The sequence below is a fragment of the Tauraco erythrolophus genome, chromosome 19 (genome assembly GCF_009769465.1).
Source record: "Tauraco erythrolophus isolate bTauEry1 chromosome 19, bTauEry1.pri, whole genome shotgun sequence".
Classification (NCBI taxonomy): Eukaryota; Metazoa; Chordata; class Aves; order Musophagiformes; family Musophagidae; genus Tauraco; species Tauraco erythrolophus.
In genome coordinates, this window is record NC_141483.1 from 10,964,278 (window position 1) to 10,983,266 (window position 18,989).

The 18,989-nt window shown below is 40.6% G+C and overlaps 1 protein-coding gene across 1 annotated transcript in view; it reads left to right on the forward strand.

Moving 5' to 3' along the window:
- The window catches only part of TMEM132D (transmembrane protein 132D), a 260,201-nt gene that overhangs the window by 216,380 nt on the left and 24,832 nt on the right, over positions 1-18,989 (forward strand). Inside the window, exon 5 of the mRNA XM_009989487.2 lies at positions 1,249-1,392. Within this exon, the coding sequence (XP_009987789.2) occupies positions 1,249-1,392 (144 nt within the window). The remainder of the gene's footprint in view (positions 1-1,248; positions 1,393-18,989) is intronic.

Consider the following 18,989-nt stretch of genomic DNA (forward strand, 5'->3'; position numbering starts at 1 on the left):
ACACAGATCACTGTGGAGCTCATTTTGTTTAAAGAACCGAGGCTCTTCTCAGCATCCTTCCTTTTTGGGAGAGGATGGTTTTGCACGAGGCTCATTAAAAGGTAAAGAAACAGTTGTGAACAAGTGCTTACCCACTATTACCCAACATGAGCCAGAATAAGTTCTAGAAAACCTGACAAGGGTCTGATTCTCCACGGTCCTGTGGTACATATAGTCATTTGTACATACAGTCATATTGTTGCATACGCAGGACCAGAATGGTGACACTCTTAAACTAATTCCCTAGGAGACAGAGCAGCAGAAACCAGATCTTATCTGTCATGAGAGACAGTGCCACTCGCGCATTTTACAGGCTGGGAACGGTTGAGTCTGCCAACAAGGCATCCCAAAGAGCAGCCTAAAGCCTGCCACTAAGACTAGAGTTACTTTCATGCACATGGCCAGCCTGAGTGTCCAACGGAACGAATGTGTGGTCAGAGCCGTGCTAGTGCACAGCCTGCATGCCAGGCGGTTTAACGTGCTACTGGGTGGCTTTTGTAGCTGCTGTTGTCCCTGTGCAGATTGTCTACAGGCTGGAAGTCAGAAGGTGTGTGTATTGCAGAAGACATCCCCCACTTGTAGAAGATCACCCAGGAGATCTGGGCAAAAATGGATTTCTGACTGTCCTCAATCCACACTTGTTCCCTAACAATTGTACAGTATTTCTTTGATCTGAATGTTGTCACTGTTTGTCCAGTAGTGTTACATAATTTCAGTATTTGTAGAAAACCTCTTGGAAGGAGGTTTTGTGGGTAAAACAGCAAGACTTACGACATTTTTTGTATGTGATCAGCATGATCACTAGTGAGCTCCTCAGGATGGAGTTTTCACTATTTCTAGATGGAAGATACATCTTCTTTATGTGGTGTAAGGTCATTCCTCAGGTGTTAGATTGCTCTGACACTTGATGAGCATTCATGAAATCATGAAATGGCAATTAGAGTGTGACAAATGTCTTAACAGCCCCAAATCAAAACCGGGAGTTTGGTTCCAGAATTAAAGGGAAGAAATTTATCTTTCTGCCTGCGACACTTGAAACCGTTCTTGGAATAAAAAAAATAATTAATAATCTTAGAAGTTATAGTAAATCTTGGAATACAGATTTAGAACAATCTTAGAAATAATCTTAGAAATTAAAGCTGAATATAGGTGGTACTAATGAAACAATAGCAATATATATCAACTAAATGGGCTTTTTTGGTCTCTTAGGAAGCAGAGATCCTGAATACAGCTATCCTCACTGGGAAAACAGTGGCTGTCCCTGTCAAAGTCATCTCCGTGGAAGATGATGGGACTGTGACTGATCTTCTGGAATCTGTGGAGTGCAGATCATCTGATGAAGACGTCATTAAGGTAGGATCATAGTGCTCCATTGCACAAAGGCAGAGACCCTGCAAAACAGTGTTTTTTTCTAGCATAAGAAGTTCTTTCACCTTCATAACTCTTCTACTGCTGAAAGATCAAGGTTTATTATCACTGCTATGTATACATTGGTTCAGTACAGCAATAAAACAAACAGAATCATATATTTTTGATATATATATAATCATATCAAAAACCACATTTTCCATCCTGCGTGTCAAGTACTTGGAATTGTCGGTGACTTCCCACTTTTGAAGTATTCTCAGAGTTCACTCTACCTTTGCCTTTTACTTTCCAGCTGTATGGGCTGTCCAGGGTCAGGAAGGTTGTTAGCTGATGTTCTAGAGAAGCAGATAATTCCTCTGAAGTTGGTTTGCCATATTGGAACAGGAGTTCTATAACTCAAAAGTTTAGGTATCTTCTTGGTACTGACCCAGTAGTATGTTGCAAACAACATTAGCTTTAAAGCTGGAATTTTATTTCGTCGTAATTGCTACTAGGATGTGTCTCAGCAAACAAATTGCCTGCCAATCATGGACTGGGAGCTACTGGATAAGACACTTGGTCAGTGGATTTACTTTCTACAACAGCTCAATAGCTAAATGTCCTTAAAAGACAAATGGCAGGCAGTAATATGCTCCTACTCTTAATTTTGACTCACACTGCGCACTTTCCTAGCCAGGGGTGAGGAGAGAGCTTGCAGGAATGCCTTTAAGTGCCTTTTTATTACTGAAATCTTAGGGTCAGACTAGACCGTCAGGAAAATTGCTGCTTCTTGAAGGCTTTCAGCTTGTACCAATACTCCTACCAAAAGCTTGTAAGAAGTTCTTACAACCTACTCAGCTTGGTTAATGATTAACACATGTTAACGGAAGGACACGGTCAGCAGTGGTGATTGTGGGGGAGATATGGTGGAAAGTATTCCAGCATGGTGACAGAAATGTTGCCTTGTCTACAGCAGCATTCATCTTTTCACACACTTATCTGTGGCCATCACTGGAGAAGAGGAAATGAGAGACATGGCAACAAATAAAAGTTAAAATTGAATTTTTTTAGCATAACCAGCATGTCTCAAAATGATTACAAATACTACAGGCCACCCCTCCAGCTGCTGGAAATCACTGTTATCCCATTAACTTTTGTGAACTGCACCATATTGAGGACTTGGCCTTTGTGAAATTTGCCTTAGCCTAAAGCTGACTGGAATGCTAAGCTTTCTCCCTGGTGTGTTAGTTCGTTTTAATTTGGATTCAAACCACTGAGGGTGATGTTTAGCTCCAAAGCAAACCTCCCTGGGCCCCATTAGCTGAAAAAGACTCCTGCTAGTGGACAGTTTTTGCCTTTATGGGCAAAGATGGGTGCAGGTACTTGGTCGTTACTGTCATATGGGAAACTGTTGGGAGTTTGAGACCACCTACAAGTTTAGTAACTTCATGTCACAGAGGGAGTGACAACTTGGAGTCAGAGTAATTGAAGAAGAGAGCTGGGTATAGGTGTATAGGTTTAAAAGATCTTTGTTGAGCTGTTGCTAAACAGATTTTTTGTGTGTGTCAAAAATGGCAATGTTTACACTCATTAGACTTGGTTTAAGTAATTTCTCCATTATAATTTCTTATACACAAGATGAACTCAAGAAATTTAATAGTCCAGCATTTTTTATGTTTCCGTTTTAGAATCTGCTCAGGGTGTCTATTTATCTGAATAGCCACCATGCTGGCATTTTCTAATTAAATGTGTCTTTCTGGCGATCTTAATAGAGACATTTTGAAGCGCCTTTGAATATGGTAAATCTGTTAAATACAGCAAACTGTGGGACTAAATCTAAGTTTATAAATAGAAATAAATTATTTAGAGTCCTTGTCTTGTGTTGTGGAAGTTAATGGACTAAGTCTCCACTCACTAACTTATTAACTAACTTTTCAGTTTTTTCAGAGAACTGGAAAAAAAAGAAAATTTGAAAGCAGTTATATCATTTGGAAGATACTGTTAAAATCAGGGTTTTTTCCCAAAGTTTTAGTTCATTCGAATGATTTGGCATGTTCTTTGGATATTTGCGAAATGGTTTTGTCCGATATAAATCTGCAACAGTTTCTAGTGTACAATATGCTCAGCTCTAACCCTGGCAAAGGGGTTAAAGTGGTAGTACTGCTTAAGTGTATACCTCTCGTTAATTGTTAGTACATGAATGTACCCATAAAGGCTTGTGTGCTTAATATTATTCATATATACACCATTGCACAACGATGCTATTGGTAGGCCCTGTATTAAAACAGGAAATCGCTCATCAGAGATCCAGGCATCCTGGGCTTCTGCAAACATCCCACCAGAGCTCCCTCCTCCGCAGCAGGAAGGCAGGTTTCAGCAGCACCAAAATGAGCAGCCAGGTTAAAGTCAGCTCTTAATTGAAAATGTGTCTCCGAGTTATCAGTTTACCTGCTCTGTTTCAGACCAAACCTTATTCACAGACATCTTATCTAATGAAGATAAAGATATATAATTACTGGCCAGCCTTCAGCATGCAACAGTAATTAAAGTTTCTGTTCTCTGGGCATTAGAGTAGTGAATATAAAATGGAAGAAAAAATCTGCTTAAAATGCCCGTTGAAATATAAAGATCAAGATAACATTTCTTTGAGTCTTTACTGTTGCTGTTTTTCAATGCATCTGTCGTGTAGCATCTGACAGATTGATTACGTCTTTGTGGCTTAGCTTTTATTCCTACTTTTTTGGTGTTGATTAATGATGAGTTTAAGCTCATTTTCCTTCCGGAATGAGGATGCCTCATTCTTCTTTTAGTTTCAAGGGCCACATTTATTACTCACTTCTTTCATCTGGGACTTCAAAGAACTTTAAAGAGCTGGACCAAATTCGGCACTGACTTGTTTTCTGCCAAACTGCCTCTACTTGAACTTGGTTGAATGAGTCAGGACAGAATTTAATCCATTAAAACAATATTGTTATTGACAGATGGCTGTCTGAAATTATTTGGTCCACCATGACAGAGTGACCATGCCAAAAAGTGGAGGCATATTATAGACTCTTGTTTCCACAAATCTGAGACACAGGAAGGTTAAGGCAAGAATTTCAAAGTGCTTTTAGAAGTTTTGACCATTGAAGTAGATGGTAAACTCCTACTGACCTCATTGAAAAGACAGATTGGTAAGCAGGCTTTTTTGTTGAGTTGTTAATATGGATCAAATTATCAAGACTATGTAAATCAAGAATGAGGAGAGGAGAGAGGAAAAATCAGCATCTTTTAATCTTTCATTTTGAAAAGACATTTCCATTTTAAAACGGCCGCTTTTTCAAGGCTCAGGAAAGCCTAAAAATCTCCAAAGCAGCACTTTCCAATGCTCTGGGTTTCCAATTTGATGAGTTAATTGAGAAGTCTGCATTTTGGTTGCCCTGAAATGGAAATACCTTTAGACTCATTTTGTTTGATCAGTTAACTCAAAATTCCAATATATTCTCAACTCTATCCAGAAGCCAATTGCCAGAAGTCGCACAGTGAATGATGCCAGCACTACAAACAGGATACAGTTTCTCTTGCCCTTTTTTATATTACACTGTATTTTTTGTAGAGATCTCCATTCCAAAACTGTGTGTTATCCAAAATTATGTACTTTTCTAACAAAATAACTAACAAAATAGTTTCCTTCTAGAGCATCGTGTACTTTTCTTGGATCTCAGATGAGGATACACACAGCAGGGCAGGCATAGTGACTTTTGTCTGTATTACAGGCAAACTCCTGGGGGCAGAAGGAGTGAAAGGAGGGTTGTTACTACCCATATCATTTGCACAGCCTAGGGCTTACGAGAGAGCCCTGGGACTGTCCCACACACGCAGAAGCTGTGCAGGATGTCACAGCATGGCCTCTTGCTCTGAATTCCCGTTTCCCCAAAGCTCTACAACCAGTTCTGGCTGTGGGATGATTGTCTGGCGTTTGTGCTTGTCCCCTGCAGAGTCTCATCCTTCTGGCTTTGCATGAGGAGCGAAGCAGCAGTGTTTTATCCATGCTTGCTGTTTATCAAGAGTTGCAAAGCCAGAGTGCTCCAGCCACAGCTACGTGGTAGGAAGTTCTTGCTGATGGAGCGAAGGGTTGGCAGCCGCTTCATTCGGTTCGGTTTGGACTGTATTAAAGGGGATAATGATGCACTTGGCAATTTGTAAAATATTACTGCAGACCAAGAAATCTTTCAATAACACTTTGTGTGGTTAAATCAGTGGCAAAATAACTTCTTTTTAATCAAGTGACAGACTTTACTAAAACTGAACTGTCAGAGCATTGAAAATAGCCTGAAGCAGACAGTATTTTAAAACATTAAACTTTTCACAGCTGTTTCTTTTCTTCCTTACGCTGGTGCACTTCAGGGAAAAGTTGAATTCTTCTAAAGTCAGTGGAGTGACAGTGAAAAATCAAAGGGAGAAGATAATCGAGTCCAGGATTTTATCTGCTCCTTAGTTTAGGATTGGCAGTTCCAGTGCTGCAGATTTCACAACCATATTGCTACTGGCAGTCCGTTTGGTTTTCTTTTTGCAACACTTTGTGGTGAGTTGATCCTGGCTGGATGTGAGGTGCCCACCAAAGCTGCTCTCTCACTCCTCTGGGCAGGGGAGAGAAGATGTAACAACAGGTTCGTCGGTTGAGATAAGGACAGGGAGATCACTCAGCAATTACTGTCACAGGCAAAACAGACTCAGCTTTGGGAAATTAGTTTGATTTCTTTCCAGTCAAATCAGAGGAGAGTAATAAGAAATAAAACCAAATCTTAAAACACCTTCCCCCCACCTCTCCCTTCTTCCTGAGCTTAATTTTACTCTCAATTTTCTCTGCTTTCTTCCCCGAGCGGCGCAGGGGGTTAAGGAATGGGGATTACAGTCAGCTCATTACAGATTGTCCCTTCCACTCCTTCCTCCTCAGGAGGAGCACTCCTCACACTCTTCCCCTGCTCCAGTGTGATGTCCTTCCCACAGAAGACAGTCCTCCATGAACTTCTCTGACATGAGTCCTTCCCTTGGACTGTACATCTTCATGAACTGCTCCACCATGGGTCTCTTCCACAGGGTGCAGTCCTTCTGGAGCAGACTTCTCACAGAAGCCACTCCTGTCACCCCTCCACTACCAAAACCTTGCCACACAAAGCCAATACACACGTTCTTGGATGCATGCGATTACAAAAAGTCTGCAGTTCCAGATTTCAACTGGAAGAGAAAACCCTCACCACTGCAGGTCAAAGGTGTGGGCTCCCAAAATGGAGGTACTGCAAAGATACACAAAAATTTAAAAACAAAGAGAGTATGAAGAATCTCAGTTTCCATGTGATCTCTCAAGATTAAGCCAAGCTAAGAGTGATTTGAGATGTGTGTTATGGCTTGATTAAGTCTAACAGCTCACCTAGTCAAAAGGGGGAAGCCAAGTATTTACTCTTTCCTGGTGCTTCTTCCAGTGAATCAGTGGAGGGAGAAGGACAGAAGGAGAAGAAAGTGTCCTGCAGGGGGGGCAAAGCAAAGGGGGAGAAGGGGAAGAGTGAAGAAGAGCAAGCCCCTGTTTCAGAAGCAGTGATCTATTGAACTAGCTAACTAGAATGTGCAATATCACATTCTGGTGAGGTTGTCACATGGGTTTTGTCACTCAAGGAGGAGGAGGAGCCAAGTAGAAAGAAAAAGCAGATGTAATCAGCATAATTTGTTGAATGATATCAAAGAAGAAATTTTCCCATCAGCAAATGGAATTTTGTCTGGATTGAAACTTGCATAGAATATGGTTGCGTAGGGCTGAATTTTATAATGGGAAAATAAATCTCTGCCTTGAGGGTTCAGAGAAGATCAAGTTTGTGCCATGGTTTTCCACAATATAATGTGCTTTCTCTCACCAGCTGAACTGCCTTATTCCATCTCAAATAATTTTGGTCTATCTTGAAACATTTGATTTAAGTCAGCAAATGGATGTTTTTATTTTCTGCAATGTCTAAACATTTCATTTTGATAGAAAACGAGGAAATCATGTCCTGTCATTTCAACTCAGTTTCAGTATTCCTGACATCAGAATATTTCTGCAATTTTCATCATAGGATGAAGCAACTGTGAAAAAGAAAATGCTGCTTCTGATCTGCTCTAGTAATCAGGAGACAGACAAAATCAGAAAAATGCATTATCAAAAATAAAATTTGTAATAATAACTGTTGAGTTCAGTCCATGTCCTGTTGATGTTAGTTATAAAAGGAGCAGGAACAATTTTAATCTCTCTCTGGTATGAAGAGCAGACATGGCAAAGATGAGTTCTGAATGTAGAACTGATATGAGAGTCCCACATCTCCCAGGAATCATCTGAAACTCACCTAAAGCTATTGAAGTTACTGAATTTGTCTCTTTCATATTCTGCCAGTTCATCGTTCTGATGTGAATCTTGAGAAATAACAGGGTTTTTATGGAGTTGTTTGCCTTTTTGTAATCATCCATACCAAAAATCCCAGTGTGACTGCTCTGGTTGCTGTTGACTACAGTTTCTTTATATTTATGAAAGGCTATAAGCTTATAAGGTACAAAACGTCTCTGTAACAAAAAAATCTAAAAGTTTCCTGAATTGAGTCTGCCTCAAAATTCTACAGGAGATACCCAGAAATCTGTTTCTTTGCGCTTAATGGGAAAGAATATGTGTTCTTGTAGAGCCAGGGATGATAATCTCTTTCTTTCTGCGGATATTTATTTCATTGGGAGGAATGGGTCTATATCTGTAAAAAGAATAAGGCATAATCTAAAGAATATCCAAACAATGATGCCAAAGGGGATCTGAGTGAGCAGATTTAACCATTTGCTGAACCCAAAAGGCACTGGTGAATGTCCCTAATGTGTTAAACGTTTGCTAAGGTGCAATTCTGTGACTGTTTCACTAACATGGAGCTGTCATCCCTGCCTTTCTGTTGGCCATGAGTGCAACTAGTGAAAGTGAATCAATTTTTTTTTTTTTTTTTTTTTTTTTTTTTTTGAGAATGAGCTGTTTGCCTGCTCAGCTTCCTGCGCCCTGCCCGAGTTCATTTCAGATGCTCACAATGCTTGTGCCAGCGCTGGGAAAGAGGTGACATTGGAGTGGGAGTCAGTAGCTGAGGGTGAGAGGTGGCCAGGATGTCACTTAAATGACATAAATTATAACTTTGCACATGCATTCCCATGCTGTCACATCATTAGTCTGATACCATCCATGTAAAAGGCTTATCCTGGCCCTGTGCCTCTGAATCTCCCCAGTGAAGATGCTCAGGGACTATCATGAAGAATATCTTACAAGTGGCTCACCCCTTCCTGAGTGTCCGATTCGTACAGTGAAAGGTATCCGTGTAGGGATGTCAAAATCATCTTGCCTTTCAAAAGGGATTATGTGTCTCCCTGTTTTCAGTTGCTTTCAAAACCCAACTCGTTGTGTACTGAATCATGGTACTGAGAAGTGCTCCATCATCTCAATGAAAAGAGATTGGTTGATCACTACAAAAATGTGCCGAGGAAGTAAGGAATACAAAGGGAAATTAGCTCTCTTCTTTCTTCCACTGGGCTAAGCCAGCGGTGCATTACTGAAGCACATGATGTTACACTGATATCAATGAAAGCTAAATTTGGCTCAGAGCATCCAATAGCACCTGTCTCCAAAACAGGAGCTTGCATTAATCATTAGAAGTTGTGACAAAAGTTCCCTTTAGCTTTAAAACTCTGTGTTCTTCAGTTCCAGTGACCGTCTGCCACTTTCTTTTAGAAGATGTGGTATTTATAGCTCTTCGTGCCTGCTCTAAGCCATCCTCCAGATCATGACACAAAACTGTGTGTTGCTTTTGTTACCATGCAGTAAAAAGTTACAATATGCCATACAAATTATCGTCTTCTCTGCCCAATTTAGGATTTTTCTGGACATATCAGATGCAGCATAGCCACTAAATGACTTTGCTTTTGCTTAGTATTTGCAGGACTGTCCAAATATTGTATTAGCCATGGAAGAGATTGGTCTTATTAAAATAAAAATATATGTGACAAGATATTTTCAGCTGATTTCAATATGCTTAGATCTCGTGATCTTCTTAGCTGAAGATCAAGCTGGTGATCTGGAGTTAGTAGAGCAACTGCTAGCCAGATCTGAAATATCCTGAATATTAGCTATGGGATACTTGGAGAACTCCTGGTTCTCAGAGGCAATTGGAAGACCAAGAAGTTTATTTAGGACATACATATATGAAGGGAAAAAAAAGAGCATACAAGTGTCAGGAAGGCTAAGAGATCGAAAGGACATAATGAGCCTAGACTTGTAATGATGTCCAGTTCTCTGTTCTTCATGGGTAATGAAGAAAGGAAGTATGCTGTAGTGGTTATACCTGGGTTGGGATTTTAGGCGTTACAGATTCTAATGAAAGCTCAGTCTGCATACAACGTGTGACCCTTGATTTTCATTTCGTTTGCCTCTGCTGTAGTAAGATTGGATATCAACTGGATAACCCATTGGATGGGTTTTCAGATGTTGCACTGAAATGTGCTGGTTATAGTGTGGGCTCTGGCATGTGCTTTCAGCTGTGACATCGGCATGCCATTGCGATCTTTGGCATGTCATTTATTTGATCTGTCTCAGTATAGACACATACAAAGGATGCATAATCGTTCTGAATTACCTTGACAGATAAAGAGCATTAATATTTAATCCTTGTAAAATGCTTTGAGATCTTTACAGAATATGTACTGTCTAAGCATCATCATTACTATTGTTAATAACATACTTAACCCTAACTAGGACAGAGCACAGACTCTTCAGGAAGCATTCCTGTTAAATTTAACTTAATCACAGCACATGAAAATTGCTGTTGTGATAAAATAATGACTGAGCAAGGATTTAGAAACATTTCCAGATTTGTTGTATAACAGAGTCTGTGCAGATCTGCCGACTGAAGATTTCTTCCCTTTTATCCACTGTCTGGACTATTTTGCATTACTTTCTAGGACCTTGTTGAAGAAAGCTTGTAACTCTCTTTGCCTGAAGCCTAAAAGGCAAGGACTTTGTACATCAGGCCACAGGCTAAGTGAATTGACTTAGGCAAGGTACGTTTCAGACCCTTGTGGCTGATCCACTGAAATAGGGTTCTTTTCAAATTATTTTTCTATTCTGTTTTAGGAGATAATCATGCTCGCTATTTACCAGACCGAGGATTGATTGATAAGGAGAGGAGAACTGTAGACACAAATCTAGAGGGGGAATAGCTCCATTGATACCTTGGAGAACAATACTTGAATCTCAGAGTGCAGCTGGATAAATTCAGGAAGGAATCTTGCAGATCAATGTCCTGCTACAGCTGTAATGGTGAAACATCTGTATCTGTGGAGCAGGTTTCTCTCTTCCCTTCCACACAGATGCGGGAAAATGCATGTAAAGGCAATGTATGGGAGGTGGTGTGTCCACCTTTGGATAGAATTCTCTCACCAGTGCTTGACTCTGTTAGCTGCTGTTGTCACTAACGTTCAGCTAGTAATATCCAGCCCACCCATCATCTTAACTCAGCCTCACCGAGATCTCACTCCTACTGTGGTTCTTCTGTCGTGGTTATCCAGCTGTTCCATACTGTCTGTTGCTGCTGCTTTTGCTATTTTTATGTCCTTGCTGTGTCTTAAATATTTTTCTCAATGTTTCTGCCCTTACCCTTTGGGTTGCCAGTTTTTGGCCATCAGTCCCGTTGCTAACCTTTTCTGAAAGCTTTGAGGTAATAAAACATCTAGTGGTCTCCTAGCGTCTCATAAGCCCCATTCACTGCATGTTTAGATCCTTCAGTTCCTTGTTTAAGATACGCAGAAGTGCTCAACTTCCACTTAGGGAGCAAGGTAAGCTTGGCCAGAGCATATGTATCCTATGGGAGACCAATTCATCCTTTTCCAGAGATGTTTTTGGTGTGGCATAATCAAATATAAAAGCTTCCTATCCTTACGTAGCTCAGAATGAGTATGTTTTGAGGCAGATGGTTTTGCATTGTTTCATTCTGTCAAGTGCAGAATGAAACTCCTCTTTGCAGCTACTGATAAAATTGATGTAGTACCTCTGAAGGATTTCCAAAAGCGTAAGAAGATAAACAAGAAAAATACATCTGAAAAGTGCTTTGAGATGTCAGAATACGACTTACCTGAGTCCAGTTTATTATCAAAAATAATTATCTGTAATAGTTCTCATGCTTTAAACATGTGACAGGACCTTTTCTAAGGCTGTGGCACAGGTGGTGTATTTCTCTGTAGGAGACACTAGTGCTGTTATTTTTCCCACATCAGCTACACATAGAAATGCTGAACAACTTTCCTGTTTCAGACGTGTTTTGCAGCATTGCCTTGTTTCACTGGTTATTGGATGATAAGCCCGATTTCTGAAGCTATTTAGGCATTCAAATCCAATTAATTTAATTGGGAATTAGAAACCTAAGCACCTACAGAAACTGGCCTTAATGGCTCTTCAATTTTAGTTAAAAATATAACTGTGCATTTAGAGCAGATGGGTATTATAGAAAGATGATATTTACTCCCAATTTATATAATCTCTTCCATATAATAACTATTAAAAATAACTTGATTTTCTGCAAGCAGGTAATTATTTTGCAACTGTTAAGGGGTTTTGTTTGAGTAAATTTAGGATATCTTCTTTAGGCTTCAGGATTTGAGTGCCTTCGGCAATTTCTTTTAGTGTTTGTGAGCATGTGAAAAGCTGTTGTAATGTTTGAGATTTTGTGCAGACCTGGAGCTGATACCACAATGAAACCTGTGAACATGACGTTCCATTACATGCTCCATTTCATTCTAGCAAAAGCTAGAGTGGGAGAAGTGAAACTTCAGTAATGAAGGAAAGTATCATTTACCCTGGTGACTAAGCATCTAAAGGCACAATGGATGTGTACTAAACTATGTTTTATGCGTTGTCTGTAAGCATTAGATTAATTGCACTTGACTATCACTAAAAGAAAAAATCAGGGCCCATCTCACATGCACACATACAGTTTCTGCTAATGATTGGATCTCATTTCTGCCACTGAAAATCCAGAGTTAACCCAGTGTAGTTAATGGGATTGCTCTGCATTTTATTTGATGAAGAGAAGAGAAAGTCTGTTCCCTATCGGGAAATTTTTTTGTGTCTAAGTACAGCTCTCACCATCACTGGATGGTTTAGTTTGGCATCAGCTTAATGCTGAAAGCAAAGATCAGCCAGAGCCAATTTTAGCTGTTTCAGTGCCATGGCCATAAGTCAGCCCATGTTTCCTTGAAAGTTCTTCACACATTTTGATGATGCTGAGCTGAGTTTCAAGCTTGTAACAAATCTTGAAAGCAACTGTTTCCCTAGGGCTGAGAATTTCATCACAAGGATTTCACACAGGCAGACGGAATTCGAAACAGCCCTCTGGCAATACAGTTGTATGTACTATACTAATTTTTGAAGACACCTTGACAAGTAGTTTTCCGAATTCTGCCCTTTGTTCCCAGGTTAAACAATGTGTGTGTCTAATCTCATCTCCCACTCTTTCTCCTCTAAGTAGATTCAGCTGGGCTGCATTCATTGATATTTATTTCTTTGGAGCTCAGGCTGCTAGGAAAGCTGTACGTAGGTATGAGTAACCTCATCCTGTACTTTTTACTATCCAGATCTGACAGTTATCTTCTGGTCTCCAGCAAGGCTAATTACTGATAAGAGTTTTCTTCATGAGCTGGTTGGTTGGTTTGTTGCTGTTGAGGCTCTGAGAAAAGCAAGTGCATGAAATGAGAAGTTAAATGTCATAAAGTGTGCCCAACACAGAAAAACTGTAGAAAAGATAAATCATAAATTACTATAGGATGTGAATGAAGATGATCCCAGAAGCACATTAGCTGAGAGAGGACTTCCTTCACTCAACAGCACAGGAAACAAAGAAATAATCTGTTATTGTGCTGATGGAGGGAGAATCCACGGTGGAAGGGTCTTGATGTCTTTGCCACTCAGTTATCAGCAAAAGATGAGTTGTCTGCTTTACACACTGTCAAGGGTGAAATGATCAGCTGTTTACAAAGTTCTAGTTTAAACAATTATGTTTAATCATGTACTTTTGCCAGAGGTTAGTAAAATATGTCAAGACAATGTCAATCTTTTAGGGCCATAAGCTGCCCCTTATTTTACAATGGGTGTCTCCAGACTTGGTAATAATTAGCTTTGTCTGATCTGTCATTTACTCTATTTTTTGTTTAGTAAAGGGATCCAAGGAACGATTAGAAAAACAACTTGATTGTAAGGCTGAAGTTTTCAATGTGATTTAAGGTCACTGAGCCTATATAGTCTAATGGGAATTGAGCACTCGAGTTCAGGTTTCATTGGAAAATACAATTCAAGAGAGTTTAAGTGTATGATCAGGACGAAATCTGAACTATCCTTGGCAAGGTCTGGCAGTGAGCAGATGATGTCCACCAACCCAAAAGTAGAAAACCTGTCATCCACCAGCCAGCTGCAGTAAGTAAGTATAGAAAATTCTGCTGAATCCTCAGACTTATTACTCAGCTTTCGTTACATTTTCCTTTTGAAAAGCCCTTAGATGCAAACCCCTCTGCTCAGACCCATTTGGTATCTGCAGCACAGAGGCTGGAATTGAGAGATACGTTTATGTCTTCTGGAAGCTAGTCCCTGTGTAGACCAGTTTGCTGCTAGCAGATTTCACTAGTGCTTCAGAGCTGCCCAAAGTTTTAATGAGTTTTAATGAGCTAAATCATAATGAGACCATCACTCGGGCAGGATTTTCTGGAGTTTGTTATGTTTTCTCTTCCTGGGAACACCCCCAACTTGGCTCTTCTGTTAGAAGCTGACACTGCAGTGAGCAGTCCAGTTATCTATAAGTGGAAAAGTGTCATGTTTTCTTTCCTCTTCATGGCATGACAGGGGTGCAGGTGGGCCAGAACTAGGGGACCAAGACTGACCTGAGTATATCTCTGAGGATACTCGGAGATACTCCTTGCTCGTCGAAGAAGGGAAATAAGGAAGAAACCTGCTGAAAATAATCCAATTCTTCCTTCACTGGTATCATTGTAAAACAGAGGCAAACAACTGAGAGTAGTTTTGTTGCAAGGATATAAACAGGTATAAAATGAGTGCCAGCTTCCTGGGGAGTGTGGCACCACCATCATCTCCCACTGTCTAATTGTCTGTTCCACTAAACACTTATCTAGCTAGCCTGGGGCTTTTGGGGGGGTTGCATCAAATCTTTCATTTGTTAGAGTCATACTTTTCCCCGTGAAATGTAGCCTGAAATACAGAAGAGAGCAGTTTCTAATTAAACTCCCACCTAAATCCATTACAGCTTCTGAAGTCATTGGGACAGGGAGAGAAAAGAGCTGTAATGATACAAATATGTAAATAGAGATGTAAAAGTTTGTTTGGAGGGGTGGAGGTTAGAGGCCAGATATCATGAAACCAAACATAAAGCTTCTTGGCAGAAATTGAATCAGTGCATTAGTTATCATGGATTTTCATAAAAATAAAGTAATAATGCACATTCATGTTTCAGTTCATAAATGTGAAGTGACAGCCTATGAGTTAGCCACCAAAATGACATTATAGACCCAAAAAAAAGAATAATAGAGGAAATTGAGAAAGCAGAAGATAAAGTTGTAATAGAATTGAGCACTGGCATAAATATAAACCGTGAAAGGGAGACTGATTTAATGAAAGATACGAAAGTCAGAAATTTGAGGTGTTAAAAAGATCATCTCCTCATCTGATAAAGAATCCCAAAGGCTGCACAACTTTTAGCTGAAACAGCCAGATTTACTTGAAATATATGAACTTTAAAATTGTATGAGGAATAACATATTATGAGGGAACGTACTTCTGCAGTACATACAGTCTGTTAAGAAGTTGTGTGGAAGAGGAAGAAGCTTATATTGACCCACTGGAAAATTATCTTTTCTCATAAATTTTGCCCGAAGTTTTACAAGTAGATATGGGAATGAGAAATTGTTGTAATCCACAGTGCCTAAATAGCAACATTAATGTGCTAGCCAGCTCTGAGGATTTGGAAGAAAGAACTCTTGGTGAAATGAGTTGGCCAGGCTACTTCTGTGGATGGTGTTTTGTACATAAAAAGCAGGTAGGACAGACACAGATGCCATGTGAGTGATGTCTCCATCTAAGTGTCTGCTAATCTGGAAAGATTTATTTTAGCTTGTGAAAGCCTTTCAGGATTCACACATATCCATCTATAAGTGCAAAGAAACTAAAATCTCCCTTGTCTGCACATGTCTGAGGGAAGAAGACTCAAAGATCTAGATGAAACTGTGATAAGATCTCCTCTCAGTATCTGAGGGTGATAGAACAACTCTTTTTTAGTACCGCTTTATGCAAAAAAACATGTAAGCCAAAAAGTTTGAAGTGGAGCTTGGTCCCCAGCAGTCCTACAGCTGTGAGTTACTACACACTGAGTTTTTGCAGCAATCATAGTTTTGTGACTATGATTTCACATAGTCACATCTTTCATTTTCTTTCTCCCTCTGTTATGTGGAGTCTTGCTTTTCAAAAAAATACAGAGAAAAGGATTAAGGAGTTTCTTCTTAACTGCTGTATATCAGCCTACTGAAATATGCACATAGGTACACAGAGATAGGGTGAGACACAGCACAGAAAAGCCCAGGGAGGAACTATACATATCCTGTAATCAGCTTTTCTCTTTTAATAATGTGATTTTGCATGGTGATGATCACCTCTGCTCCTGAAAAAAATTCTGGATAAACTTAGTGAGTCCCTCATAGCATCTTTCTGAGGCAGATATCCCATGTTCACCTGAGGGGGAAATAGGGAGTTTCATAACTCACCAAAAAATCTCACAGCAAATAATTCTTGGGGAAGTTCAGAAGGCTTTGTGGAGCCTGCTGGGTGCCATCCCGCACAAAGAAGTGCTCCCTCTTCCTCAGTCTTACTCTTCCTGGGAATGGATGAGTGGTGATCATCAGATACATGCAACTTTTTTCATAGTAGGTCTTGAAATTGAGCACAAGTTAGTGATGGCACAGGTGGCCTTCCAGCAGAAAAAGGAAGGAGAGTGATAGGACTCCAGCAAACCTTGTGATCTGCTGCTTTGAAGCCGCAATGACAAGTGCATGATCAGCAAGCACGGGGATACCAAATGAGCTCAGTCTCTGCTCTGTTTTAAACCGAAAAGGTGATTTTATGGGCAAATGGAATTGCAGTACGAGGCTGGGCTCAGTAATATTCAGCCCTTGTCATCGGTTGTCTACTCAGCCCACTGGTGAGTGTGAAGGATAAAACCGGAGTGAGCTCCTGCCAGCTCACTGTGCCGAGAGCTTGGCATTAATATGTACATTTTGTCAGGGAACTTTGAATATAGTTGAGCTGTCCAGTGTGTTCACGTTGTCTGGAAACCAAGAGGAGAGGGTGCAGCTGCCCAGCTGCTCCAGGTGCCTACAACGTAGGCCAGGGTATGCCTATGGAGGGCACTTGTGGATTAGCATAAGCAAAGCACTAAAGACTGAGGATGTCTGGCACAGCACCGACACTAAACACGTGAGTGTTGCTGGGTTTTGGCCATGAGGTCTCTACAAAAGAGCAAATGTATCCGTGAAATGCCGGAGAAGATCTGACAGGCTGCACTGTCATATCACTCGTGTGCCCTTTGAAGAAGTGAAACACTTGAGTATCCACCTAACTCTTGAACTAGCAATTCCTGCAGATACACACTGTAAAATCTGCTCCACTCATCTTCCTGGGAATTTCTTAAGCTTAAGGAAAAAAGTCATCTCAGCATCCTGCTAAAAGGTAAGCAAAATGGCTCCTCACTTTCACGTAGGTATATGTGAGGGACTCAGATCTCTAACGTAGTTCACAAATGTGGCCACTCATTGCCAAGTTAAGAAGAACCTTATGGAACACACTTTTCTTCCCAGCTTTCTTCCTCCCCTCTAAGCTGAACCTGCAAAGGTAAGTGCTGAAGATTAGCTGGTGCTGTGGTAGTACTTCTGGAAGCACCACTTTTGGGAAAACAGTCTGCATCCCCCAGGCTGATGTGTCTGGTCTGATTCTGAGCTTATTTAGACATGAGTGAGTCGAGATAGAGGAGTCAATGCCTCATGTTTGCTGTAAAAATTGATTGATCTTAAGCTCGTGGCTGTGTGTTTGTGTGATTCGTAGCAGAACAGGAGATGGTCCATCTCCTTAGATGGACTAAGGCTCCATCACCTGCCTCATTTAAATAAATAACAATAACTGAATGTAAAACTCTGCTAATTCCCCTTTATACTCCCCTATACCTTGTGTGCTGTTTTCAAGAGGAGATCTTTTCTTTTAGAAGTTTCATTTCTGCCAGCTCATATGCGAGTAACAGTGGCTACTCTTGCAGGGCATGGTGAAGATGTAACACGTCTCTAAGCACCACAGGAGCAAGTGAAGCTGCTGCTTGACAATTCTGTTACATGTTTTCATAAATGTTTCTTTGGAGGTGGGAATATCTATCTTTGAAAGGAGATGCAGGTCTCTACAGGGTATGCAGAACTTGCTGCAAATCCTGGTGTTCAAAAGTCCCTCTCTTATGCCTCTGACTCTAAAACCAGTAATGAATAAGATAGACGCAAGAGTAGTCACCCATCCTTTGCCTGTGGTGTCATCCTGGTTTCCACAGGGGAAGGGATTCAGCATGAACTTGGCAGAATTTCATGTCCATTTCTGATCATTTAGGACCTCAGCACACAAGTCCTTCCAGTGTTCTTGAGAATCCCAGCACTGCATTGTGTATCTGGAAGATTTTGCTGACTAATTAGACCATTCTTCAATTACAAGACCAAATGCAGATTAAAAGGCTTCCTCATGGCTTCATCTGGTTTCCTCTTTGTTGCGTGCATCCAGAATGCATGCATGGAGCCACTCTGCTTCTTCCGTCCTGTGCTGGGAGAGACAAACCACTGACTGGTACAGTTCTTCCATTAGATGTCCAGAGTTCATCCTAGGCTTTAAATAGGAGTTTGCTGGAAGAGGTCCAGCTCATTCCTGTTGCTTCTGCACTCAGGGGTCTTCACATGAAGTACAGCTTCACTGGGTCTTCTTGATCTCTTATGCAACTTTGTTATTAACATCAGTTCCTAAACGCTGAGAACATGGAAGACGTGTCAATGCAGCAGGGTGGTATAACTTTCAGATGGAGTCCCTTTCCCATAATCTGGCTATTCTTTCTTCTTGGTTGTTTGAAGCTAGTTCAGGTATCAAAGTTCAGGACTTACCTTGGTTTAACAGTAAACAGATACACGGCATGAGTGCATGTCAGGAAGGAAAGAGTGTGAAAGCATTTGGAAGATCAAAGCAGCATGACTCCCATTAGAGTCAATGGGGAACAAGCAGCTAAAATCTTACAAAATGCTTTCAAATTATCTTTCACCTTCAATTCCCCATCCTCACTGAAACCAGCTCCTGAAATGTTTTATTGAAAGTGTTCCTCTTGTCATTTCTTTGAAGGTGAAAGGAAGCTCAGAGGAACTGTAGGCTCAGGTTAGCAGCAAGATCAACTGCTTTTCACTTGAAGGCCAAACGGCACCTTGACTGCACTGCCATGTAACCCCATTAGCTGCAACAGGGC